The sequence below is a fragment of the Haliaeetus albicilla genome, chromosome 19, assembly GCF_947461875.1.
Source record: "Haliaeetus albicilla chromosome 19, bHalAlb1.1, whole genome shotgun sequence".
Taxonomy (NCBI): Eukaryota; Metazoa; Chordata; class Aves; order Accipitriformes; family Accipitridae; genus Haliaeetus; species Haliaeetus albicilla.
This window is the reverse complement of record NC_091501.1, coordinates 25,270,399-25,296,967: the sequence shown is the minus strand read 5'-3', so window position 1 is coordinate 25,296,967 and position 26,569 is coordinate 25,270,399. Positions and strand designations below refer to the sequence as shown.

Below are 26,569 nucleotides of genomic sequence, written 5' to 3'. Positions count from 1 at the left end.
TGATGGGGTAGCTATTGCAAAACATACAAAGACTTTCTTTCCTCTTTTCAAAATGTACTGAGACATGACAGTGTTCTGGACTTAAAATCGGTGGAGCCTGTGAAACATGTTTTATGGTATTGGCCTGGAGGAGAAGCAAGTGTGTTCTTAAAGACTGAAGGTGGGGAAGCTGGAGATAAATAGCTATGGAGTTTGGCATGCTCTAGGAGGGCAGAGGTTAGGGTAGATGAGGCAAAAGGAGTGGCTTTCTGACCTAGAGCTTGGAATGCTCCTGGTAAAGAGGACCAGAGAGGGGCTTCAGGCCCTTCACTTGGAGGAGGGGAGGGCAAAACTGTTCCTGTTAAAAAGACAGGCTCTGCATGGTTGTTGAAGCTGGTGGGTGCAGGTGGCAGAAGTTGCACGAGTGGGGACGTCAGTAGCTAGTTCCTGTGTGACCTCGGGGAAGCCTTCCTGTGTACTACAATTCTGGATGGTAGTCATGCATGATTTTTAAGAACTTAGGTGGGCATTACAGGAATTGTAAGTTGAAACACCTGTGTTTACCTTGGTTATCTCTAAGGAAAGACTTGATGTGGATTGAAGTGTTCTGGTTGAATGACAGCTGTCTTTATTAGCCTCAAGCACTGAAGAGTTGCATGCTAACTGCAAAAATTGCCATTTAGGAATTTTGCTTTTTAGACAAAAAAATTAAAAGGCAAATGAAGGAGTATGGGAAGAACATGTGTTTCCAAGCTCTCTGCAGCCAGCATGTCTAGAAGTACAGGGGATAGTCCTATAACTTTGTAATGCTGTAAGAAAAAATACTGCATGTTGTGAAACTTGCAGTGCAGTTATGGAAGTAGCACTGGGTCTAAACATGTGGGGTGGGTGCGTGCGTACATTCACACATACAACAGTAATTACAATAGCCTAAAATTCATGTCCTGACCACAATGATGTTGCTCCATTTTTCAGTAACTAAGAAAGGAATTTGGCCCAGTGAATGAATTTGAAACGCTCTCAGTTGGCCCGAGTGATCAAGAAGCATTCCTTCATGTTATAAGAAACATGTGCATTTTATGTTCGCAGGCGGTGATTGCCTTATACCAGAATGCAAATGAAGTACTCCTTGCTGCTGCTGCTGCTTCTCCTCTAACTCAGGCTGAACTTGACTAGTTTGCATTAACCAAGTGGGATAAAAGAGGCATAGTGCAAGCACTGAGTTAGAGCTGGGTGTAAGTTAAAAGCCCTGTTCTGGTAGTGATTCTTCATAGCTCTCCGTCAAAAGGTACAGTATGAGCCTACTGCAAAGGAGTAATGTGCAGAGAAGTTTTATAGTGTTCTTTAAGAGCAGTAGGGATTACATAAGCACTGTTTACAAGTCGTTGTTGCCCTTATGAAGCCTAATTTTTGTCTTTGCCTGTTGCTCAGAATTGCTGAGGGTGGCAGGTGCCACTGGAGACAACCTAGTCTGCTTCCTCTGTTCAAAGCAGGGTCAGCACGAGTGGGTTGCCCAGGACCCTGTCTGGTTGTGTTTTGAGTATCTCCATGGATGGAGACTCCGCAACCTGTCTGGGTAACCTGTTCAATGTTTGATCACCTTCATAGTAAAACAAACAAACAAACAAGAAACCCAAAAACACCACAACAAACCAAAACCGAAACAAGCTTATGTTTATGTGGAATTTTCAGTATTTCAGTTTGTGTCCGTTACCTCTTGTCCTTTCACTGCATACTTGAGAGAAGTCTGGCTCCATCTTCTTTACTGCCTCCCATCAGGTGTTGATCATAGATGGGATTCCTCCCTGAGCCTTCTCTTCTCAAGGCTGAACAGTCCCAGTTCTCTTAGCCTCTCCTTGTGTGACAGATCTCTAGTCCCTTAATCATCAACGTGGTCCTTCACTGGACTTGTGCCAACATGTCCATGTCTCTCATACTGGGAAGCCCAGCACTGTGCACAGTACTGCAGAGGTGGCTCCTCCAGTGCTGAGCAGAAGGGAAGGATCACCTCCCTTGATCTGCCGGCAGCTCTTCCCAGTGGAGCCCGGGATCTGTTGGCTGTCTCTGCTGCAGAGGCACGCTGCTGGCTCACGTTCAACTTGCTGTATACCAGGACCCATGAGTCCTTCTCTGCAAAGCTGCCTTCTAGCCAGTCAGCCCCCAGTGTGTGTTGGTGCTTGGGGCGATTCCTCCCTCCCCAGGTGCAGGGCTCTGCATTTCTTATTGCTGAACTTCATGAGATTCCCATCAGCACATGTCTCCAGCCTGTCAAGGTGCCTCTGAATGGCAGCACAACCCTCTGGTGTTATCAGCCATTCCTCCCAGTTTTGTATAATGTGAAAGTTTGCTGAGGGTGTGCTCCGTCCCATCATCTAGGTCATTAATGAACGTGTTAAACAGTATTGGCCCCAGTATGGCTCTCTGGAGTAACACCACTAGTAATTGTCCTCCAGCTGGACTTCATGATACTTACCATAACCCTTTCAGCCTAGCAGCTCAGCCAGTTTTCAATCCACCTCACTTTCTGCTCATCCAGCCCATTTAGAGGTTGTATTAGGTTAAAATCTGTATCGGTAAATAAGGACTCATCAAACCATTGCTAGTTCAAAAATCCAGATAAATATTGCTGGAAACAGGAGATTAAAAATAAATAGTAATGGAAAAGCAGATGGGGAAGGCTGCAAAAGAATGAAGAGAGGAAAGGAGATAGATAAGTACAGTTTTGGGTAGAAGAGGAGTTCTGCTAATTAGCTGTGGCTTAGCTTTTCCTTTGTCTATAAGAGACTTTGGAAGTGTGGACTGATTTTTTTTTTTTTTTTTTTTTTTAGAAAAGTAGGTCAAAATGATAGGAAGGAAAAGTTCACAATCTTGTTTGGACGTCTCAAAAAGTTACTGAAAAAACCTGAGCCTTGCCATGGCTCAGTTTCACAAGGACAACTGGCTGAAATCAATGTACTGGATTCAAACCCTTCTTGTCCCCATAGGAGAACAACTTTCCTTTGATTATTGTTGATTTATACAAACTTTTCTCTCTTGAGTATGGGAAATGATCCAGTACTTTAATTATTAGGCATTGTGAACCTCAAGGTCATGCGTGTTATGTACACGTTTATCTCAGCTTGTTCTGTTTAAATTGATACTAATTGGTTTTGTTGAAAGCAAAGCTTCTGATAAGATGTCTTGTTATCAGTGTTACTGCTGAGCTAATTAAACCCCTGAGACAGCATTGCTATATGTTTTTTCTTCCTGTCATGAAAAAAAGTGTTTATTTTGTTCATAGGCATATGAATTCCTGTATTGCAACTATCACCTCTCTTGTTACATAGAGGTTTACCTTACTGGGAGGGCGGCTCTGGCAAATTCTGCAGTCAATCTATCTGTTGAAACAAAACAGCCAGAGACTGCCAGAGAGGTGTTGGTCAGCCAAATGCCTCTATAATTAGATGGCTAATTATAGTCAAGGTCGTTTGGGAATTTGTGTCCCTGTCAGTATTTCTGTGACCAAACATCCCATTTCCAGATACTGGAAATACTCAAATACTTCAAGTATCATAAATTATGATACCCTAAAAAAGAACTCAACGCTAAAATGAGCAGAGGTGTGAATATCACCCAGGTTTCCTATGGAGCTATGTCCCTACATGTCAGCCAACAATAGTTTCACCTTTAGGACAGTAAAGCAACTACCGATGCAGTAGCATCAAATGGATGTCCTTGTATCCCTTCAAAAATATTCGCCCCGTTTCCACCCAAGCTCTGACCACTGAGTTAAGGTATGTTTCAGTGCAAATACTTGTAGTGAGTTTGGTGCTAAAAATGTGCTTCGTGTATTCTGGAAAATCACTCTAAATTTTATTTTAAGGCTGGCATGTGTTGTTTCTATTTGTGTAGGTTTTTATGCATGCTTCCCTGGAATGATAATACATGTTCAGTTATAGATTTGTAGTGTTGTTTCTATGTAAATTGTTGGTGCATCTGGCTGGCTGTTCAGTCATGAAAAGTGACAGGATAACCTTGACGGCAGTCTGTTGCAGTAGTGATGTGGCATCTTATTAGGCCTTGAAGGCAAGAGGAGAATTTCTATTCATTTAGATGGCTGTCTTATTGAAAAGAGAGAGGGGGGTCCCAATAAGTAGCACGTAGATTAATCTACTCGACCCTTTGTTGCAAAATATGTATTTGCAGGCTAGCTGATGACTATTTTTTAACTACTACTAATATTTTACAATTTCAAAAGAACTGTTATGTGAAGAGGAAATAAGACCTTGATCTTCCCAAACATCTTTCTAAAAGATAAGCAACCTTCTCATTGGAAACTGATTTAAAATGTTGCTTAGTGTATTTTAGAGCCTGTATGTTCCTTCCTCATGGTTTGTTTGAGAAGGTACTTCTTGCCTGACCTTGACTATGGTTGTTACTTGTACTCTGCCTACTTATTTAGGGCATGACATGGTCATGAACTTCAATGGGAGCAGTCAAGGCTTTTAGAAAATGAGGCTATGGGTACAGAACTGTCTTGTTTGTTAACATTTTCCGTCTGAAATAGAAAACAATAATAATAAAGGAAGCATAAAAAACAGTGCGAAAATACACATGGACAGAGTTTGCTGTTGTGAAAGAGGATGTTGCAGGTAGCCCTGTGGCAGCAGGTATCGCTAACATTTGTGAATTCGCACGAATGGCTGGATCCAAGTGATATTAGCCACACCACTGAGAGTTGGAGAGGTTTAAAAATCAAAGGACAGGTTGACTGACCTGTCTGAACACTGGATTCCTATGCTTTGTTTTAAGCCAGGTCATCACCTTCCCTTTCTTTCTTCTAGAAGACTCCTCTAAGTGATGATGGCAGGGAGTAATTTTCTATGTCGATTTTCCTCAGTACTTCTCATGCTCTAATACAGTTGGTATGTGTTAATGGTAACATTTGAAAGTAATTTTTTTTTTCTTCATTTGCTTTCTGAAGAAAATTGACCTTCATTCTGTCACATATAAGCTAAAAAGATGTTGGTTTTATAAGCTGTTCAGAACAGCTGCAACCTTTTCATGAACAACAGAGGAGGTTTTAGGACTATTTTCCTAGAAAAGCAGGAGTCTGTAGGTTGATGCTACCAGAACATCTCCTTCCAATTACAGCAGACTTTTCCGTCTGGAAAACTGTACAAATGGATTTTTCGTTCTCCCCAGTGACCCAAGGAAGAACACAGTAGTGGATGCAAAGTATCCATCGTCCTGTAAGTTGGAAGTTTCTGTACAATGCATCCTCTTCAGTGGAGTTGTAGACAGGAGCCATCCCAGGCTAAAAGGTGGCTGTTTTCATTCTTTGTTCACTGCTAGACATTTCAGGGCTCCTGAATCTTACTCAACCCTTTTAGTTTTGTAAAAATCTTTTCTCACCCTTGCTTTAATAGATTGCCCATGGATTCCACGTTGCTGGGACAAACAGTAATGCATTTCATTCAGTACTAGTTGCCTGAAGGCACAGGTTGATGTATTTCAGATAAACGTCAGCTTGGGTAAAATGCAAGGGGAGTGTGCAAGGAAAAGGATCGTCTGCTTCCCTTTGCTCCAGAAAGCTGGTGGCTTGTGAGGAGAGGACAGAAAAAGGATGGAGGGGAGAAGAGGAAGACATCTGAGGTGCTTTATCAGATGGGGGTCAGCCCAGAAGCATGAGACAATATAGATGCCAGATTTGAGCAAACATTGCTGAGTCTTGGTGGAGAGTGCTGCTGTGCAAGGAGACAAGGGTACATCAGCCCATTAATCAGCTATGCCTCTTCATTTAGAGCATGCTAGGGAAGGATATAAGAAAATCTGTACAAAAAAGTAAACAAAGGTCAAAAATCCATAGGTCTACACTCCTGAATTGCTTTTTGCACACGCTTTGTTCCTATCTTTTTTGCTTCTCCCCAGTGTCAGCTTTTTATTGTTCATAGAGAGACAAACAGATTCTTGTTCCAGAGGGAAAAGGGTGGTGGGAAGACCCGGGTAAGCAGGGAGGAATGTCCTGTTCACTGCCTGGCTCTGGCTCCAGGTCGAAGACATGGGGGGGGATTTCAGTGTATAAGGAGCAGCAAAGTGTCAGAAAACAAGCGACAATGAAAACAAAATGCAGCCACTAACCTTGGGGCTCTGACACTGAGCAAATGTTTATCAGAGGAAGATTCTGCTGGACATCACCGGATAAGAATGAGTTGATGTCACTCTTGGCAAGGGCAGGAGCTCGGTTTTTTCCACACAAACAGCACAACACGGCAAGGGCGAAGGAGAGGGAAGGGTGGGAAGGAGGGGAGGGGAAAGAGGAAGAGGAGGAGAGAGCTGTTTGCTATAAATTGGACTAATAAAAATATATAAAAGCATGGCTTGTTTTGTTGGAAGGGATCTCAGTGCTGGGACATAAATAGACAAAGGTTAAGGATGCTTCAGGGCTCCTCCTACACTGCAGCTCTGAAGAGCTGTACACAGATTCCTGACGGCCATTGCGTAATTTGCTTTGACTTGCTCCCAGTTGAGAGCATACTATGGGCTTGCTGCTGTGGCCCTTATTCAACAAAACTTCGTTTGGCTTTAATGGGAATTTTTGCTTGAGTAAAGAATTTCAGCTTTTGTGACCTCTGGTAGCTTCAGTGCCTGGCCAATGAATAGGAGGACCTCCCCTCACCCTCAACCCCTGCATACCCTTCTTTTAAAGCTTCATCATATTTTATACTTCAAGTAATGCAAAGTTCTCTCTGCAGAAAGAGGGACTTAAACCAGGCAGACAGCAGAACAGTGAAAGCCACCTTCCAACAGATACCACTCTGAAGCTAAGAAGTGACTACTGGTATTTGGTGAATTTGATGGTGACCGGTGTTGGAAAGCACCTCAGAAAAGGTGTAGGTACAATAAGTGAATGTTGTGATAGAGCAGTTTTTTCTAAAACCGCTTCTAAGAACAAAACAAAGTGTCTTCTAAAACAAAAAAAGCATGGGAAATCATTAACAGCATCTATAATCACATCTATAATCTATGAGCTGTCTATACTGGCACACCTACTGTCGGTCATCCCTTGAATGAATGCTCTTGCAGACCACAGAAGTGACATGGCTTTTTATTTATTTATTTTAAACATATGACTTGGTCTAACAACTTTTTTTTTTCTTTCCTTAACAAAAATAGGAGTTGTATGGTGTTTACTCTGTTTGTGTTCATGCATTCTAGTTCAGAGCAGAAAGTGGCACAAGTTGAACTAGGAAAGAGCTCTCCTAGGCTGGAATAAGTGCCAGTACTCAGCCTTCTAGCAGTGTAGATGTGAGGTACTTTCTGTGTCCTGTATCCCTTTCTTTCCTCATCTCCGCCATGTGTACAAGTTGCTACGGGCAGCCTACAGCTACCCAAACATCTGTAAGGTATTTGTGTCATTAGCAAACAGCCTTTCACGATATTGAGAACTTGTGAAAAATTGGGCCTTTATTTTTCAGAATGGATTGTTGGGGGCACAAACTTTGCAAATCAATTTAACAATGTAGCTTATATTCAACTGGCACTCATTGCCAGGCTTTTAGAGCTGCTGTAAAGCTTTGCCTCTTTACACTAGTACATTTGACCCTCATGTTGCGCAATTCCCTCGGGTATATTTGACTTTCTGGAAGCTTTTCAATTTGATGACTTCCTGCTAGACCGTGCTATCTCGTTCAAAAAATTTGGCTAGTGTGGTGTAGATGGAATAGATTTGAGTGATTTCTGTTGAATGACCTTACTAGACATGCGCACACTTCAGACCTCTTTTGCAATGACTCAGCTCTGGGTATGCGCAAAGAACAGTGCACCAGACTTCAAGGCAGACTGGACAAGGAAAAGCTGTTGCGTTTGTGCTGGAGCTGTTTAGAAGCGCAGGCAGTGTAACTGGGAAGGAGGAACGGTCAGGTTTGTTTTATGCTCCACTTTTTTACTGGAAGCTATCAGAATCAAACAAACCATTTAACTGCTGCTGCAAGTGCCATCCTTCCCTCCCTCAATTACATCAGAAGAAGAAGAGAAAAAAATAAAATAATCACATATTCATTAACTAGAGAGTTGAATGAAAACATTTAAGGTACTAATGAATTTCTAAGAGAGTCTTAAGATCTCAAGGCTCCAGACTTTCAAGTTTTAATGTGTTCTAAGTTGTTTTGCACCTTAATTTTAAGGCAGTTGAGACTTAGATACTGTTGTATGTTACTGTCACTCATGTCTTCTGTAGAGTTAGTTTTCCTGTTCTCTTTCTCCTCCAACCCAAGAAGAGATGCGTACATGTCTGTGCTACCACGGTTTGTTTTCATACTGCTTTTAGACTTTTTTTGTTAGAGTGGAGATGTGGGGTCAACACGTTGATATGTATTTATATTAATGAAAACAAGAAATGCTTCATGATTTCAGAACACAAAAAAAAGGTAAGGCTCTTCTGTTATCACCTCTGTGGTTACAGATTCCCAGATGATCAAAATTCTTCCCCTACAACTTCTAAAAAAAGTTGTGGTTGATCCCTTCTACATCCCTTTTCTGAAACCTACCTCTGAGCCTGTTTTTGTACAGTTTGAAAAAGCAGTGCTAAAATCATTGCAAAAGTGTATATGTTTATGTAGGACCCTATACCAAAACAGCATCTTGAACAGCTACTTTCTGTTAACAGCTGCAGGTCTTACAGCCATCCTGATGTTACTGGTGAGCCTGATGTGAACAAAGTTTAGGCATGCAAGGTCTATCACCTTCATAAGAAACCTAAGAAAGTATGGATCGTGTCCTGCAGATGGAGAACCTAACGTCAAAATCACATTCCAGTGACAGTGAATCACTGGTAGATGTAGTAGGTAGAGGTCACTTAGACCTGGATATACTGTTTGTAGGACGTCGCTGTTTTGCTGGGTTCAGTATTATGCTGGACCTGATGGATGGTTTTCTGAAAGTTACACTGAAGCTACCGAGTCTGCAGACTGTGCGCAGGAACAAGCCGCTGCGGGTAAGGAGTCAGTGTATGTGCAGCAGCTACCTCTTGTAGGCTGGCAAGGGTGAAGCAAGGCAGCTTGTCTCTCCAGTCTTGACAAGTAAGCCACCCTACCTTGCATTTCCCAAGGGAGATAGCCTCTGTTTGTGGCTTATTGCTGCACTTTTGATTTGTGTAGCCAGGCTCCGAATCTGAAAAACTTACTGAAAACCAGGAGGATTTCACGGTGTAAGGGCATCGCCGCTCCAAGGTGCTGCTGCTGCGGAAAACCGCCATTGTCTCCTGTTGTGGTGGGCTTGGTGGCTGCACAGCCACCAGGTCCTTTGGTTGGGTGGGCCAGCGGGAAGGAGAAGCAGTTCTGCTGAAAAGGGAAGGCTTTTGCTGGATCAGCCAGCTTGAACCAGTTATGTCCCACAGCCATGTGAGTGCTAAGCCTGGGAAAAGGTGGTTGGGGTCGGAGAGGCACACAGCCCTTTGGGAAGGGGGTGGGTGGGAGAGCAGGGACCCGTTCTGGGGCTGGTTGGGCACCTCTTACCCTGCAAGAGCTCAGCCTGTGTCTGTTTAAACTGCAGGGGCAAATTGCTGCGGAAGAGCAGCCCAACTCTGGCTGATACGCAACACCAAGTGACTGCTTGCAGGCATTGGAGCATGATCCTTTCTTCAGTCTCTAGTGATCTGAAAAGCAAAAAGTCTTAGGTTCTGTCTCATGGGAATGCTGAGACTCTACAATTTGCTATTAATAGCTTTAAAAATGCCAAATGCAGTGAAAAACAACTCTTTTCTCACTTCCATAATTTTAAAACAGCAGCAAATGCAGGTAATGTCCCACCAAACATTTAATTTTCAATTGTTTTCATGTATAATCTCAAAAACTTAAATTGGAAGCTTTTTGCCTTTTTTTCCTCTTCCTATTTTTATAACAAAGAAGAGCATTTGCCTGGGAACAAGGCTGTCTTTGGCTTTACAGCTCATCCCTTCCTGGTATTTTATTTCTTATCTGAAGTCAGAACCTTCTGCACAGAATATAAGAATTAATTGCTGTCGCTGCTGCAAACCAAGTTGTTGTTTCAGATGTTGAGTGAAGAGAAACTGAGCTCTATGGGCATATATGTGTATATACATATACTAATATAGAATAACGTGGTTTTCTTGAGGTGCCTTTCTGCCCAGCGGTACATTGCAGAGGAGGGGAGGTGTCCGGCCAGTTCTCTTGCTCAGGTGCTCCTCCTGGACGCTGCGTGACCCGGGGGCCCTGGGTGCTGCTGGCAGAGCAGTCCCGTGGCAGCCAGACGCTTGGGGCTGGGGAGGTGAGTGCTGTGGCAGGAGGCCTGAGCTGGGGAGCAAGCCTTGCTTCTCACCGCATAAGCCACGGAGCATCGCAGCTCTGCGCTCTGATTCAGGCCCCTCGTTAATCATTAGGAAGGTTACAACGCTGGAGCCTCACCAAGAATCGTAACTGGCTTTGTGCACAAGCAGTACCCGATGGAGATGTGTTAATTGAAATGCTGTTAAGTTTCTCTTATAGTAAACCAAGTCAGAAAATCTGGTTTGTTTGGGTTTTTTTAAAGCCATACCAGATAAAATGCTCAACAGTTGAGTAACTATTCAGTGTTTTTAGTTTTATTTGGCTATTGTGTATATTGTCTAGTGTTATGAGCACAAGGAGTAGACGAATGTCCTCAAGTACCCATAATTACTCTAACTGGTGGTATTCTGATGCTGTATGCATCCATAACATGGTGTATTTTTCTTTCTCTCTTAGCGTAGTCAGAGGATGCTGAGAGTGAGTCCTGTGCCTGGGGGGCTCTTACAGTTTTGCATGCCAGACTCTGCCCTAGACTGAGGAAGAATGTCTGTCTGTCTCCAGATCATCCCCAGAGTGGGAGAGCTGATCTGACAGCTGAGAGGAGGAAGGCTGTACCTATAGCTGTGTGTTTTGTGCTGCTGCTGAGGCTTGTCGGCTCCCTTGTGAGCCAGTTTGGCTTGGTGGGCTGGTGGGGAGCTAATAGTGACAAGTGGGTAGTTTTGGGGTAGGCTGATGAGCTGAATCCATCTGTGGAGGAGCTCAGTGAGAACCAGAACTGGTACAAGGACAGGGCCTGGCCTGCATGGCAAGGAGGGGTGGCAGAGCAACAAGTTTCATCCCCTTTTCAGTGGCAGAATGCCTTAAGTTCAGCTCAAGATGTAGTTCTGCGGGGGTCCCTTCTTAAACAGGGACAGGGGGCTTTTCCTGACTTCTGGGAGGCTCTCTGGGTATAAAGGCTTTATAGGTCTTGTAACGGACTTTAAAAGTACCTTGAGGGAGACGTGATTGCGGATGAGCAAAACTCCACCTACCATGTATTTGGAATCGTTACGATAAGGAAGTGAATTTTTGCTATAGAATGACTGATACTTTCCATGACAGACTTAGGAGATAAGTTCGTGCTGTGTGTGAGCACACCGTCAGTAGACTGTGTATTAAAAAATAAGGGGGGGGATGTTTTTACAGCTGCACTGTTTGGGGGGGTTAAGTGCAGGGAGAAATGAATTGTTATATTCTGGGTATCTCTGACCGCAGAGGGAGTGACGCACGTGCTTGGCGGAGCTGGAATGTGGAAGTTGTCAGGGCTGGCTCCGAGATGTGTCTCCCTGGGCTGATGGCTACGCTGGGACTCGAGTCATTGTCTTCCACCGTGGGGAGCTGGGGCTCAAGAAGCTCCCAGGCTCACTAACCCTGTGCTGTTACTTGTAACTGATAAAAGCGGTACTCCTAGAGTACTGTTATCTACGGGTTACCTATAAGGACAGGATTGCACAAATATGGTTATTAGGTATTCAAAGCTTGCTTAAGTAGCAGCTTATTTTAATAGTAAGATGATGCTCTTTCATAATATTTTACTAGTGAGTTCATTTACTGAAGTGCAAAAGGAATGTAAACTGTCTACTACAGAGGAGGTGCAATTTGCTTGATTTGCCCCCGTCCCCCTGCCCTGGCGATTTTAAAACACTTCATGCTAGGGATTCCTTATTGCGCTTTGTCTTTCTTCAAGGCACTTTGCCACTTGACAGTATTTGACAGGAGATGATAAACATGGAGGTAATACAGAGCACAGCAGGCCACTTACTTCTGTGTAACTGTTGAATGTTTTAGGTGCCCTAATAAGCCCTGTAAAGCTGAGTAATTAGTTTTTTAAACACACTGTCAAAAGTAAATAGTGTGTGTATTGTCTCCTCCTTCTCTCCCCAACTCAACCTTTGAGTAATTTCAATATCCTAAATTTAGTTGTTACAATTTCATGCCAGCTCCATGTTTCCTTCTGGCCAGGGAAAATACCCTTATGTTGCAATACAATGCTGGGAACAGTAATAGTTATTTAGATGCCAGTACTGCTGGGAGAATGACATCCATTGTATCCCTTGAGTTAGTTCTAAAATTGGTTCTAATGGATGCGGGAAAAGAATCCAAGCAGACTGAGAAAGAGAAGTACATCAGCACTTGAGTTTGGCTAACTCGAATTAGGAAGGTAGGAACAAAACCTGAGTATTTAAGTACAGGTAGGAGAGCTAGGACAGGGATGAAAGCATTAGTTCAGACTTCAGCAGCAGGGTTCACAGAAGAAATGACAGATGGTAGGATCATTTAAATAGAAAATGGGTCTTCCTGAATAATTTTGTGCTGTTTGGGCAGTGGGGTTGCCAAAGAAAAAAGTTTAATTGTCTGACGGCATCCAGGTTCCCAAAGTGATGGTTCCTCACTTTGTACTGAACAGGAGAAATGTGGTGGGTAGACCTCTCTTTCCTTTACTCAGTTGGACTTGCTAGTAGATAACCACTTACCCTAATAAACAAAATAGTCCACTTAAACTTCTTATAAGAAAAAGTAAGGAGCATTTACTTAATTTCTGTGAAGTATATGCTGTATGAGCTATGTAAATACGGGTTGTATCATGTAAAAAGTTTCATCAGCCCCACTTGGACTTTGCTACTCCTGAGTAGTGCAGCCATTTCAAGTCATGCTGGTAAAGCCTTCAGAGAGGAAAAAAGTATCATCCAAATTAAAATTTGGTTGTGAAGTGGCAGCCCATACTGCTAGCAAAATGACTGAGTGGTAAGTAGGGTTGCATGTGAGAAAAGAATGTAGAGTAGAAAATGTCAACTGTCTTGCATTTACAAATGACTCTTGCTCTTCCTATATGTTCCTGAATGTACCTAGTAGAGAGAAATCACTATTCCTAGTACTCGTGGCCAGAAAGTGTCAATAGTATGTTTTGGACAGTGCTTTTTTAATGTATATTTTAGATAGTGCTCTTGGAAAAATGGGCTAAGGCCATAACATGGCCATAACTTTTGGCCATGATGTTAATTTTACTATGGCAATGTGCCTTTGCTCAAGCCCTTAAGGTTTGGGGCTGCAGTTGTAATTGAGGATGTAGTGTTTGCCAGAACAGAAGTGAATGATTTTCAGTCTAACACTTGACTATATTTTGATATGATACAGAAATTCCCTGTGAGGAAAGAGGAAGAAAATATAACAGGTGTCCAATTTTTTGTGATGATACAGAAATGATAGGAAATACATGAAAAGTGCTGCTACATACCAAATAGAAACCATGTATTTCATGTATATAAATGATGGTTATACCAGAATCAGCACTGTGCTTTGTTTGCGATTATAAAGCATCGATAAAAAGTTTCATCAGCAGAGCCTATTACTTATTTAAAAGGAACTCTTTCAGTGAAGCTATCATTAAAGTTTTCTCTGCCACTTTTAAACCCCTTTTCTCCATCTCTGGAAAAGAAAACTGAAATCTTGGACTTGCTGAATCCATAAGTAAATGGCCTGTTCATCAGTCTTGCTCTGTGCCATGCTGTGGCAATAAACTGCAAACAGAAAACTCAAATTGACATCTGAACTGAAGAAAGTGCCTGAAAGTTTGGAGAAAACCAACAAACAGCAATATTGGTTAATCTAATAAAAGATGTTACTTGTAGGAGAAGCATACCTCATTTACAGGCATGTCGTAGATGTAATCTGTGAGCCTGAAGTGGCTGGCCGTTTTCCCTTAAATCGTCTTTCCTGTAACGTGGTCTCAGGCACAAGGCCTATGAATAAGTTACCATGGAGAAAACTAGGTTGTGAACTCAGGCTTGCAGCACTTCAGCTACGCTGTAGTAATTGCCTGTGTGTGTGCTTTTGCCTCTTCGTAAAAGTAGCACAGTATACTCTACCCCCACTGAATTTACTTGGGTTTAGTGTGTACACAGGCTGGTTATTGTGGAACAGCAAACGTGCCCCAACTTCACGTGGGTGCCCTTGTGCTCAGAGGTGACTTTAGATGTCACCTTTCTTCTAAACCACTGAACACGGGGGGTTTTTTCTGCTAGTATGTGCTATGTCGTGTGGATGAATATCCATGCACTTTTGCCTAAAATAAAATAAAGATTGCCAGGAGGCTAATCTTTATTACTAGTAATAGAATCAATTAAATGAGTTTTATCTTGTAGATTTTTGTGACTTTTTTTTTTTTTTAATTTCATTTAAAATAAATTGAGTTTGTTTGTTCCTGCTGTCCCTTTTCTCTTCCATCTACAGCCTAGAAAACTTTGCATCTGGTGGCAAATTTCAACCAAACTTTGCAGTGGGAGGGAGATACGAAAGGTAGTTAAGATCCTGTTATTTCAAGGAAGATGTGTGGACAGGTAAAGTTGAGACTTTCTCAATGCTTTGCATGCACAAAAAAATTGAAGTGACAGCTTGCTGTTGCTAAAACGGAGAAGTCCTACTCTGTCCTTTCCTTCCCTCTCTTCTGCCTCTGCTGGCACTAGCTCTAGTTTTTGATCGCCTGGTGCTCTGATTCCTTTTGCTACCCTAGAGGAAAAAGCAAACCACTGGATTAGTTCTCTGTGGTTTTAGTGAAGTGAATTGGTTTTTGTGCAAAAGCTGTGGTGAAGCATGTGATGAGGAAGATGGGAATTGGACCTTCTCTTTTGTGGAACATGTATGTGGGGGTTGGAAGGAAGAAGCTGTTGATTTGGCTCTAGCTGTCTTATGAACCTTTATTAGATGTCTGAGAATCTGTGTGGGAGAGACTGTGTCGATGCTCAGTCCTCAACGCTGATGGCAGGCTCCGCTGCCGCCTGCCCTGCTGGCATTTGGTATTTGAGGGTGAGAGAAGGGGAGGGATGTTCTGGCGGTGAAGTCATTAGGCCAAGGGACAGCAGTTTCCATGTGGTCTCAGATAAATCATTTAATCTCTTGGTGTCTCAATTCCTCATCTTATAAAATGACGTTAGTCTTCTGGCCTTTGGGTTTGCAGAGTACTTAGGATAACGGGGTCAGTTGTAGCCTGTGGATATCATGTGCTTATGTAATCAATGATGGTGGGTCTTGGGTCTCTCTTGATGTGTTTTCCAAAAAAAAAAAAAAGTTGCTGCAGAGTAAATACAACTTATTGCATGACACAGGACCCTGTGAACTACCCCATCCATTTTTCTAGCCTTGTGCCTACTTTTATACTTCCTACTTTTGTTGCAGGAAGCTGGCCATACAATATTGCAATTGTGTAGTCAAAACCGCTTCTTTTCGATATTACTTCTGCATTCTAGAAGTGAAAAACCAGTGGGGAGATGGACTGGGTGGGACCTTGGCGGCTGCTTTTAGTTGACAAAGTGCAGCTGTGTGCTTTTCTTCAGAGTATGTTGTGTGCCTTTTTCCCTACCTGAAGCTTCAAAAGAAGGGTATCAGTAGACGTGCTTCCAATTTTATGGCAACCACTAGTGACTTTTTGAAGGTGTAGCACTGGGCAATCTCATACTTCCAGAGAGGCATATCTAAGTAACTGCAAACTGAAATCTCAGTACATGCAGATGGTGCACTATTTTCTCCTTTTGGACGTTCAGGTTTCTAACAGTCCAAATGAGGAAGTATTTCTGATTTCTTTCTGTTTTACTTCTTTTCAAATGGAAATTTTAACTTGGAGATTTTTTGCATTACCGAGACATTTGTGTTTAGCAGCAGTCTTCAAATTCCTGGCCATGATCAGGCTCCGTTGTGCTAACTGCTGTACGGATCATACAAAGTGTGGGGCAAAAGTCGTCACATCAGAGAAGCTGCAAGCTTCAGTGGTGCAAAAAATTGTGTGCACATTATTGATTATGTATAGCCATACGTATGTGACAGGAGAAAGCTTTAATGATGTGTAGAAATCTTTGCAGGATCTAGTCCTAAGGAAAAATGAGGCTCAATAGGAAAGCAGAAATATCATAACCAAATACTGTTTTTATTGTAATAATAATAACAACAACAAAATCCCCTCTGAATCACAATTTCTTCTAATGTAAATTATGTGACCTTAACAGGTGGAAATCTCTTAAGAGTGTGGAGTTTTTGTCTTAGAATTGTAGCAAACTACATTTTTATAGAAGCCTAAATGTCTAGATTCTTCTTAATGTTTGGGGTTTTAAGACAAATGGCAGAGGAACAAAAAAGGAAGGTGATTTATATATCCTGGTGAGTACTGTTTTACAGTTAATAGCTTACACTGCGTTAGGAGGCTGAGGTGCAGTATTCATACTGAGAGCATATTTGAGCTCTGCGGTCAGAAAAGTTGCCTGTGAAAAGATGTGACAAGATGAGAGTCTTCAGCCCATCTGTCGCCCATGCAGAAGTAAATGATCACATGGTACTGACTCCAAAGTAGAGGGAAAATCTGCTGTTACAGCCAACATTCCTTGCCACAGTACAAATATGTTCTTTGCTCACATAATAGCTATTCAGTTTGCCTACAGTCATTGTGTTCCCCCATTAAAGTTCAAAGGAATTGAAAATACACAGTCGACAAAGCCAACTTTTGTCTTGGAGTGAATATGTATTTTATTACAAGGTGTTTTATCAGTGAGATTTTTAGAAAATAAACTGGTCTGTGAAAAAGATCATGTGGTCATCCACATTTGAGCTTAAAGATTTCTGGGTGAGTAGCAGTGATTTTATTTTTTTTTTCTTTTTTACTTCAGCTTCTTTACGGTTGACTTTTATTAATTCTATGGTATATGCCCTTTTCTTAAGGGTGGCCTGGTTTCCAAATCTGAGTGTATAAATTTTGATGTTTCCCAACTGAGGTGTTATTAAAACAAACAAACAAAAACCCCACAACAAAACAAAACAACCCCCCAAAAAGCTATTTTGACTCTTCAGGGTTTGTTGAAAATGTAGTCTTTACTTAGTCTTCAAGAATGAGAGAGGAAGTACACAATTAAAATTCAAAGCATTTAGTCAGTAAGAGCCCTGTAAATCTGATTGCCTTACTTGTTTGGAAGTCTTTTAATGCCTTTTTTATTCTACTGCACATACAGGTGCAATTATTTCTTTTCCGTATGTCATATTAAAGCTGTTCTGCATGGAGAGTATATGGAAACAAGCTCTCTATCTCAGCTAATAGCAAGTTGCTGCCTCCAAACTTGTGCAAGCAATAACAGTCAAGAAAGAAGACTCGGTCTTTAGGGATGTAATTTCATCTGTTTCTTGTGTGGATCTTTTTTTGGTCCTTAGGATGCCTGAAGGTACTGGCAAAACAATCTCCCCATGCAAATAGCAACAAGAAAGGCGACTGTAATAGTTAACCTGTGGCCACTGAGGCCAGACTTTATTTAAGAAGCTGGCTGGACTGGGTAGCTTCTACCCAGGAGCTTTAGAAATGCTTGATGAGGCAAGTCGTGGGGTTGATCGTTTTTAAATACTCTTGGAACACAGGAAAATTCCTGGAGACTTGAAAAACACTAGTGCTTTTTAAGCTAAAACTAATGCTGTCTTAATGAGGGTAAATGAAATGACTCAATGCTATTATATTAACTGTAACCATAGTCTGCTCAAATTGAATGAGGAATAGAAGAGCTGAAAAAGTTTTGCTGTTGGATTAAATTTATGAAGAGGAGTCTCATGAAAAATGAGGCTAGTAAGAGCAGAAGTTGGGAACAGCTGAAATGCTCTAAATTGCAGGCAGCACAGGTGATTTTTGAAGGATGGGAGAGGGAAAAACAGTGTAGTTAAAGCAGTGTGAAGGGAGCTGTAGGCAAAAAGATAACCACATAAAAAAAAGGGCAAAAAGAACCTTCTGTTAGGAGACCAAAAGATCACAAACTCTAGCAGGTTAAATATGAAATCATGAGGACACCAGAGTAGAAATTCCTTGAAAACAGCTTTCTGCTAGCATATACTTAATAAAAGCTTTTTAGACTCTCCAGAAGCTTGCTGAAGAGTCTGTGGGATTGTCTTCAGACAAGAATTTCAGAAAAGCAAAATCAATTACTTGAATCAGCATTTGCTACAAAAGAAGTATGTCATTCTTTACAAGGATGAATGAGAAGTGTTCACAGAAGAGGTTTTAGAAAAAATAGTGATGTACACGGTAATAAACCTCCAGAAACACGTACCAGAACCGGGAACGCCTCTGTAAAGTTGACAAGCTATTGCTAATCGTGGTGTGTAATCTGTTGCTTCATTTAACCTTGCTCTCGGGAGAAGAGGTGATGACATGTGCAATACTCTTCAAAAGGGGTTTGCTGATTAGTAGGTCCGGCAAAGGGGTAGCAATTATAGAAGCAACTGGATTGTTAGAGGTGTAACCATTATACTTTGTAGAAGAATTGACTTGGCTTTTAAAGAGGGAAGTCAGGCCTCAGGTTAGAGGTATTTGAAGGTGTTACAGAGGTAATCGGAGAAATTAAGTCTTCTGCGGGAGAGAAGACTGATCAGTGGGGTTCTTGATCTTGGAAAGGCGGTGGGAGGAAGTACACCCCGCTCTAGATTCTGTTGTCTCACAGCACAACTACTACAGAGTAGCAAGTGTGAAGCAAGTGAAAAGAGTTTTCTTCATGCTGTGCATAAATAAGCATCTTCCTTACTACCACAGGATACTGTAGAGATAAATGTATACCTTTCAAAAAGGATTAGTGAAATTCAAGTATCATAGCTTCACTGAGCACAGTATTTTGTGCCTGAAATTTTTATTAATAACTTTTGGAGGCAGGAAGGTTGTCGTAGGGGAAGAACAAGTGATAAAGATACTGTGTTCTAAATGTCCGCTGTTGTCAAATGTTGGAAGCAGTATTCTGGGCAAAGTAAAATTCTGGTCTGATTAAATAAGGAGTTACTTTTAAAGTCCTCTCTTATATTCCACAGAAAGATTGGTTAGCTGATGACAGCAACCCTTTCTGCCCTTAAAATTAGTAACAAGACCACAGTATCATGTGCTTTGCTGTCTGTAATAATAAATTAACAACTGTGGACCTATTGATTTTCTTTTTGTAATGTCTGCTGTTACTGGTTGAAAAGGTGATTGACAAGTGGAAATACAGAAATCAAAAAGAAATATTAATACTTTTCAGGTTGGAAAGCACTCAAGTTGTTGTTAGGATTGTCAATTAAAGCAGCAGAATGAAACTGGTGGGTTAGTATGTTCTGTATGTATGTAGAATCAGTATAGCATGTAAAGCATTTTTTTCCAAGAACTTCACTTCTAGTCATAAAAATGCTTTTTAAACTAAAAGCTTTCTTCTGCTCAGTAGGATGTGATTTGTTGGAAGTGTATGTTGACCTGGAACCAACAAGGAGATGACTAAGTAGGAGGAAAATGGTTTTAACATGCCTCTGCTTTGCCAAGAAATATGGAAACAATAACAGATTTGTCAAGTCTGTGGGTCAGCTAGCCTTGTAGTGATATATGATATTTCTCTATGCATGACATACTTGGTGTATTGGGTTATTTTTTTCTAAAGCACCATTTAGGAGCTGAAATGTGAATCTTTCTTTGTCCCAGTTGCTGTTTATCACCTTCATGGGCATGCTGTTTGTTTATCAGATGTATCCAGAGTAGGTGGGAGATCTTGACTTCTCTCCATCGTGGCAGGCACGTAACATGGTCTGTCTTCGTATTTGTTTTATGGTGTAATTTGATAGCCAAGACTGTGCATGTTTGGCAGTTGCCAAAGCATTTTTGGTCCATGCGCTAAAGCTCTACAGTAATCCTTCTCCTGTTTCCCCATTTTTGTTTTCCCCAAGCCACGACATCTTCCATGCCGCCTTTCCTTATCATGCTGGGGTATGTTGCTTCACTCATGTGCTAAGCGGTCTCTTCTCGAGGTTTCAAATGGTGCAAAGATGATTCCTGCTGTGCCTCCTTCTTTGGAAGAGAACCAACAGCTTGAAAAATGAGTATTCAATTTAATAAGAAATTAAAACTTCAGGTGCTGTTTTCTTCCCATTTAAGAGCAGAACCGTGCTCATGGGGGGTGGGGAGTAATAATCACACAGACAAAATCAGAGGAACACCCTTTCCTCAGTGAAGAGGTAGTAGCTCAGCAGTTAGTTGCTCTGAGATGTGCTGGTGATCAGGTTCAAGTCTGGCTGTTTTGGGAGTAAGCCTGAGCCACTCGGTTACCTCTGTCTCTCCCCCTTTTGGCACTTGTAAGAGTGACCTAATAAATGTTTTGTTGCAACAGATATGATCTCATATCCTTTTACAAACCCTGGATAGACCAGTCACTGAGGGATGGCCCCGTTCAGTGGAGAGTTCAAAGTGTGGGACAAGGCTTTAAGAAGGAAGCAGTGATTTTCCAAGAGGTGGGTTGTTTAATAATACCTGGAGGTTCACAGCGCTGGCCATCTCTCTGCTCTAAAAATCAAGCTTTCTCAGTGCTCAATTGCTAGAGGCTTTTAGATATCTCCTCAACTTTCTGCTAGTATAGGAACAAAGGATACCAGCAACACCCTTTTAAACCCCCCCTACCCTTTTCTGTGTCTCACTGATTCTGGTTCAGGGTTTTTCCTGTGATCTCAAGTTTTTCATGGGTATAGGGAAGTGTGCTGCTGTCTCTTAAGTGCCCACAGAAGAGGTACTGCGTTAAACCTGTTTGGGCTTACTGCCTGCTGCTGCGGAGATGAGGAAGGGAAGAGATCTGGATTCCGTGGCACGGGGGGGGTCCTTTCCAGCCCTGCATCTCTCTGTTTCTACTCCCTGGGCTTCCCTGGTAAAACCTTTCAGGGATCTGAGTGGTTGCAGTCCCTCTTCCATGAAGTTTCAAGATGACTTATTGTTGCCATGTGCTCTTCTGGAGCAAAGCTACTGATTTGCTAAAAAATAAAGTGCAGCAAATCAATAAAACCATAGAATCTTAGTGGTTTGGGACAGAAGGGATGTTTAAAGATGATCTAGTCCAACCTCCGTGCCATGGGCAGGGACACCTTCCACTAGACCAGGTTGCTCAAAGCCCCATCCAGCCTGGCCCTGAACACTTCCAGGAATGGGGCATCCACAGCTTCTCTGGGCAACCTGTTCCAGTGTCTTGCCACCCCCATGGTAAAAAATGTCTTCCTCATGTCCAATCTACACCTACCCTCTTTCAGTTTAAAACGGTTGCCCCTTGTCCTGTCACTACGGGCCCTGGTAAGAAGTCTGTCTTTTTTACAAGCCCCCTTAAGTATGGAAAGGCCACAGTGAGGTGTCCCTGGACCCTTCTCTTCCCCAGGCTGAACAACCCCAACTCTCCCAGCCTTTCTTCACAGGGGAGGTGCTCCAGCCCTCTGACCATTTTCGTGCCCTCCTCTGGACTCGCTCTAACAAGTCCATGTCTGTCTTGTGCTGGGGACCCCAGAGCTGGACGCAGAACTCCAGGTGGGGTCTCACCAGAGCGGTAGAGGGGGGTGTTAATGTTAAGAAAATGTTAAGATTTATAGAGTGGGCAATAAGTAGTTACTGGGAACAACAAAAAATGGTGGGTCGACTTTTTGACAATGGGAATTTCTGCCAGGTGGATGGCTGCATGGCCTTTTTCATGCTGTGGTTTACTTTTTCTTTTCTTGCAAGTTGAAACTCGAAGCTGAATTGTTCTCTGGCATTGTCATCATGAGCCTAGAGGTCTTTGGAGAAGCTAATTCCTTTGGCTTCTCCCTACTGCATCACCCAAAATAATACCATAGTCTATCTTTAAGCAGCATATGCTGTTTGTTTTTTATCGCTACTCCAAACATTTGTACTGGATTGTATTTCCATCTCTGCCTTCTTATGAAGGAATTCTAGCTGAACAGTTAACGTCTCCCTTCACTTGCGCTTGTGTTTTTCTGGATAGTGAATTAGAGGCTCCTTACAGTTTATTAATTTTGCTTTTAGCATTATGTAACCTGTACAAGGTTATAAGTACATAATACAAGTTTGAGTAGCGTGTTCCTTTATAGCTCATTTTACAGTCCTTGGGCCTATTCTGCTTCAAAATTCTCATAAGCAGTGTAAGTTGGCCAAAATACACACTTATGTTAATTACGTCTCTTAAATAGAGTCTAATTTTCTTCCTCCTCTTGAAGTTGGTGAGAGATTAGTAATAAAAGAAAATTAGTTGGTTGATAACATCATGTATTTGATAGGTGCAGAAACAGGATAACTGCCTCAGGTGTATGGTGAACTCTTCATTCCTATGTGAACATTCAACATACAAAAAGTTGACAACATTATTTGAACATTTATCCTGTCAAAATAATTTTATAGAAGATTGGAATTAACAAACTGAGGAAGCACTAGAACATAATGTACACATTTAAGAAAAGTCCTATTTCTTTCAGTGGGTTTGCTCCCATTAAAGTTTTGCTCTTCAGCTGAAAGTAGGCTTGAAAGATTTGCGATTTATATTGCTGGACCTAAGATTTTGTTTGAGATGATTCTTTTTAAAACATAAAAAAAAAAATTTGGCTATTGCTAATACAGGGGTTTGAGACTAAATAGTGAAGTGTCTATTTCCTCTGCTGACCTCTTGACTCACACAGCGCAACTGTAGTGGGCAACAAGTCAGTAAAACAAAATTATCTTTTTTTCCCCCCTTAAGATGAGGAAAGAAAAGGTTTTGTGCAAAGAGTAATTGAGAGCATCCTGAGAGAATAAAATGTTGAGTGTTGATGAAAAGTAAACCTACTTCACGGTATCTGATGAAGTTGCTGTCCTGGTTTTGTTTTCATTTCTGTCTGCAAATGTTTTCAAAGGTTTAACTTTCTCAAATTCATTAGATGCTTCTGACTTACATCTTGGTTTCTATCTTGTTCTTGTGTTTTGGCAAGAACTCGATGTCACCAGTTGGAGCTTCCAATAGGCATGAGGGCCATCCAAAATAGTTTCCATTTCCCACTGAGGTACATTCTTAGAAGAACTTTTCCAATCCAAATAACTGGCATTTATTACTTTTTAATTGCTTAGTGTGATACTTGCTTACATTTGCTGTTTTAATGTCTTTTCCTGTCTGTAAACTGAGAGTCCCAAAGGGCACATGCGTGCAGTCACTGAATTCAGTTTACATAGCTTGACGGATGTTTTGGGAAAAGCAGATTGTGTGTATGTGCTGGTTGTCACAGATGGAGTCCCAATAAGAAAAAAGTTGTGCTAATGCTGAAGGAAAATGAAATGAAAGTAAGTAAATGAAATAGCAAAAAAAGGGTGGCCTGAGTTTAGCATAATTTTTTCCAGCAGCTTTGGGGAAAGTATGGCACACGCATGCTTGAGCTCAGCAAAGGTTCTCAAGTTGTGCTATGTAGGCAACAAACAATGGGCAGGAGAAATTTCTCCGGACAATTTTGCTCCTCTGCATATTACCAGTGTCCCAATTTTAAGTCTAATACCCTTTTTTGGTGAGGTTTTTGTGAAACCTGTTCATGCAAGTAGGTAAGGATCTTAATTCCATATTAACAAAAAAAAAGAGAAGAAAGTATATTGCTAGTCTTTGAGATTGTAAAGAAAGATCTTAGAAGATGAAAGGGTTCTGAATCCTTAAAAAAGGCAAGGTAGGCAAAATGTGGACATTTCGCCCCTAGTAATTTAACTTAGGTGGGTCATTTTTTATTCAGGTTTATTTCGGGGGATCAGTGAATTTTTAGAGCTCTGGTTTTGACAGCATGATTCTAGTGAAAACAGTTTGAGTCCCATGCCCATATGGGAATGCAGATCTCAACTCCCTTCCCTTCTGGCATACATAAATGAGGAGGGGGTTCATTTTTTACCATTTAGGATTGTTTGTGGAGGAGAAGAAACAGGACTAGCTTTACACAGCGTATCGCTGAAAACCAAGCTGAGGTGCGTTAATGGACCTGCATTTAGAGTCTGTGTTTAAGTTCTTTCGGGGGGGGCTAAGCTGTATGGCGAACTGTTCTTTGCACTGCTATAAATCCTAAACATCCATAAATCTTCAGTCTGCACCCTTCCTACTTTTAGCCTTCACTGGACTGTTATGTTGCTGAAGTCTATTCAGTAGACTAAGATCCTGAATTAGTTTTTCATTACCCCTTATAAAGCTTTTTTCTGGGCTTGTTCTGCTGCCTCTCAGCTTGCAGCTGAACCAGTTCCGGGAAGAGTCAGATTAACTCTGGTCCTTCCCTTGCCTTGTAGGACTCCTCAGTGGGCAGACCTCTCCGACCAACACCAAACTGGAAAAGCTGGACCCCCAGCAGGTGCTGCAGCTGTGTCTCCGGTACCAAGATCATCTTCACCAGTGTGCAGAAGCAGTTGCCTTTGATCAGAATGCACTCGTGAAGCGGATCAAGGAGGTACTGCCTGCAGCGTGCCTGCTTCGGTGGGGAAGGGCTTGGGGCATCGGCTTGGCCATCGTGTGCTATGAATGCAGGTGCTTGCTGTAGATAGCCGTGGGTCACTTGCAGCGGTCAACTTCAGAGTAAACCCTGTAGAGAAACTTCGCGGGTCTGCACTTCAAGCAAAGTTTCCTGGCTTTCATTGTGGTTACTGTTAGGTGGTGTGTTTATTGGTTATAGATAGATATAGATATGGATATAGATTCCTGGCTGTAAACAGTGGCTGTTCCTCTGGTATGGCAAGTACTGCAAGTAACTGTTGAAGAAGTAAAAGATGACTGGAATTTTTAAAGGTAGCATTCCTTATTTCGGTCTGTATAGCATAGATTTTATTATGCCTCATGGTTAGGCTCTAATTAAGGAAAGAAATGGTTATCTTAATATCTATGGTTGGAGAAGGTAGTAGTTCTTCCTTTCTTCAGTGGGTTTGTAGAGCTAGACTTTGTTTTCAGAGCCCATAACGTGCTGTCTCTTCTCTGATCCATATGGCAAAAAGATCTTCCTGTGCTGCTGTTCTTATCACTAAACCATCATTTGAAAATCACTGATCTACTTAGATATTGAATGATACTGTTGGGGAGGAAATTAATTCCTGGGGTGAGCATCCTGCAATGGGATTGTCTTTTTCATGTGTAACTACTGATCTTGGAAGCAGTAGGATGGCTGACAGTTTTTTTTTTTTTTTTTTTTTTCATGTCAAGACAGACTGGCATGAGAGGAGATGCTGTTTGAGAATGTTCTCTCACATACTCCCAGATGTGTAGAAGAACTGGTGAATGCTGCATATGTCAAAAGTCTCTATGAGACCAAATACCTTTCAATGTCAAAAGAAAAATTTTTGAACAGGTGGTTAATTTTTATTCATGCAGTATAAACAATGACCTTGATTCGTTGTTGCTTTATTGGCTTAGAGTTAAGAAAATCCCACATGACAAAATGGATAATAAATTTGATTCATGGGCTGTTTTGAGAAGCTGCTGTCATCATGAAGTTGTAAGTCCAAAGTAACGTGGGAGCCATTAAAAAGGCCTTTTTACTTTGGTGTATCAAGATCTGAGGCCAGCTATTACACAAGATGTGAAGATATTTGCAGATGTTGGTGACTCAGATCACACAATCTCAGAAATGGGATTTAATTGCCAGCCTAATGACAGTGTAGTGCATTAATCCAAGCAGATTGTAATTCTTTTGGCTGTTAAAGTGTGAGAGGGAATATCGACATGATTTAAAGTCATGGTAGACACCACCAGTGCAATCTGCATTAGTTGTATTTGCCTCCTATAGGGCAAGTGGCAGAGTGCCTTTCAAATTAGCTATGGTGATGTTTTCTTCTAGTTTGTAAGGCTTATGGGTTTTTTTAACATAAAATAAATAGAATGATGATACTGATATTGTCACTAGCTTCTTTATTACAGACTCCTCTCTGACAAAGTAAAGAAGGAATGGGCGACTGTAACTCGGGCAACTGACAAGTCAGTTGGGTTGGTGGTTTTTTTTTGGTCACAACACTTAAGTAACTTCAGATGCTTTCAGTTCCTCTGCCAGATCTGGTGGGTTTTTACTGTTCATTTTCCTAATAATTTTTAAATGTTTTTCTTGCATTGGCTGTTCTGTGTGTGTGTGTTCTGGAGGAGCCGGGTGGGACCCACTCAAATCATTCTTTCCAAATTGTTTGGGCTCTCCTTGGTGCACTAAATTGAACCGCTGTTGACAGTTGTTGACAACGAGGGGTGCAGCTGAACTAGAGCAGGGTATGTCTCTCCTTACAAGTGTAGACAAAGGAAATCGCATTTGGCTGCACCCATTTGTCAGCAATGATTTAGTTCCGCCATGTAGACAAAGCTTTGACCGCTGCTAAAGAGTAAAAATGAAAGAGAAAATGAAGTGTATTGTGAAAAGCATAATGTGTGCATGAGCTGGACAGTAAATTCTTTTATCCTCATTTTGGTAGTCAGTATTTCCCTTTTCCTTTCTTTAACTCTGTAAGCATTGAAGTGTTTTCTTCCAATAACAGACTTATCAAGTGACTGATG

At 41.6% G+C, this 26,569-nt stretch overlaps 1 protein-coding gene across 2 annotated transcripts in view; it reads left to right on the top strand.

The window, feature by feature from the left end:
- BORCS5 (BLOC-1 related complex subunit 5) overlaps positions 1-26,569 on the top strand; it is a 77,046-nt gene that overhangs the window by 31,125 nt on the left and 19,352 nt on the right. For both annotated transcript variants that reach the window (XM_069806880.1, XM_069806878.1), the window contains exon 3: positions 24,337-24,494. In XM_069806880.1, the coding sequence (XP_069662981.1) occupies positions 24,337-24,494 (158 nt within the window). The remainder of the gene's footprint in view (positions 1-24,336; positions 24,495-26,569) is intronic.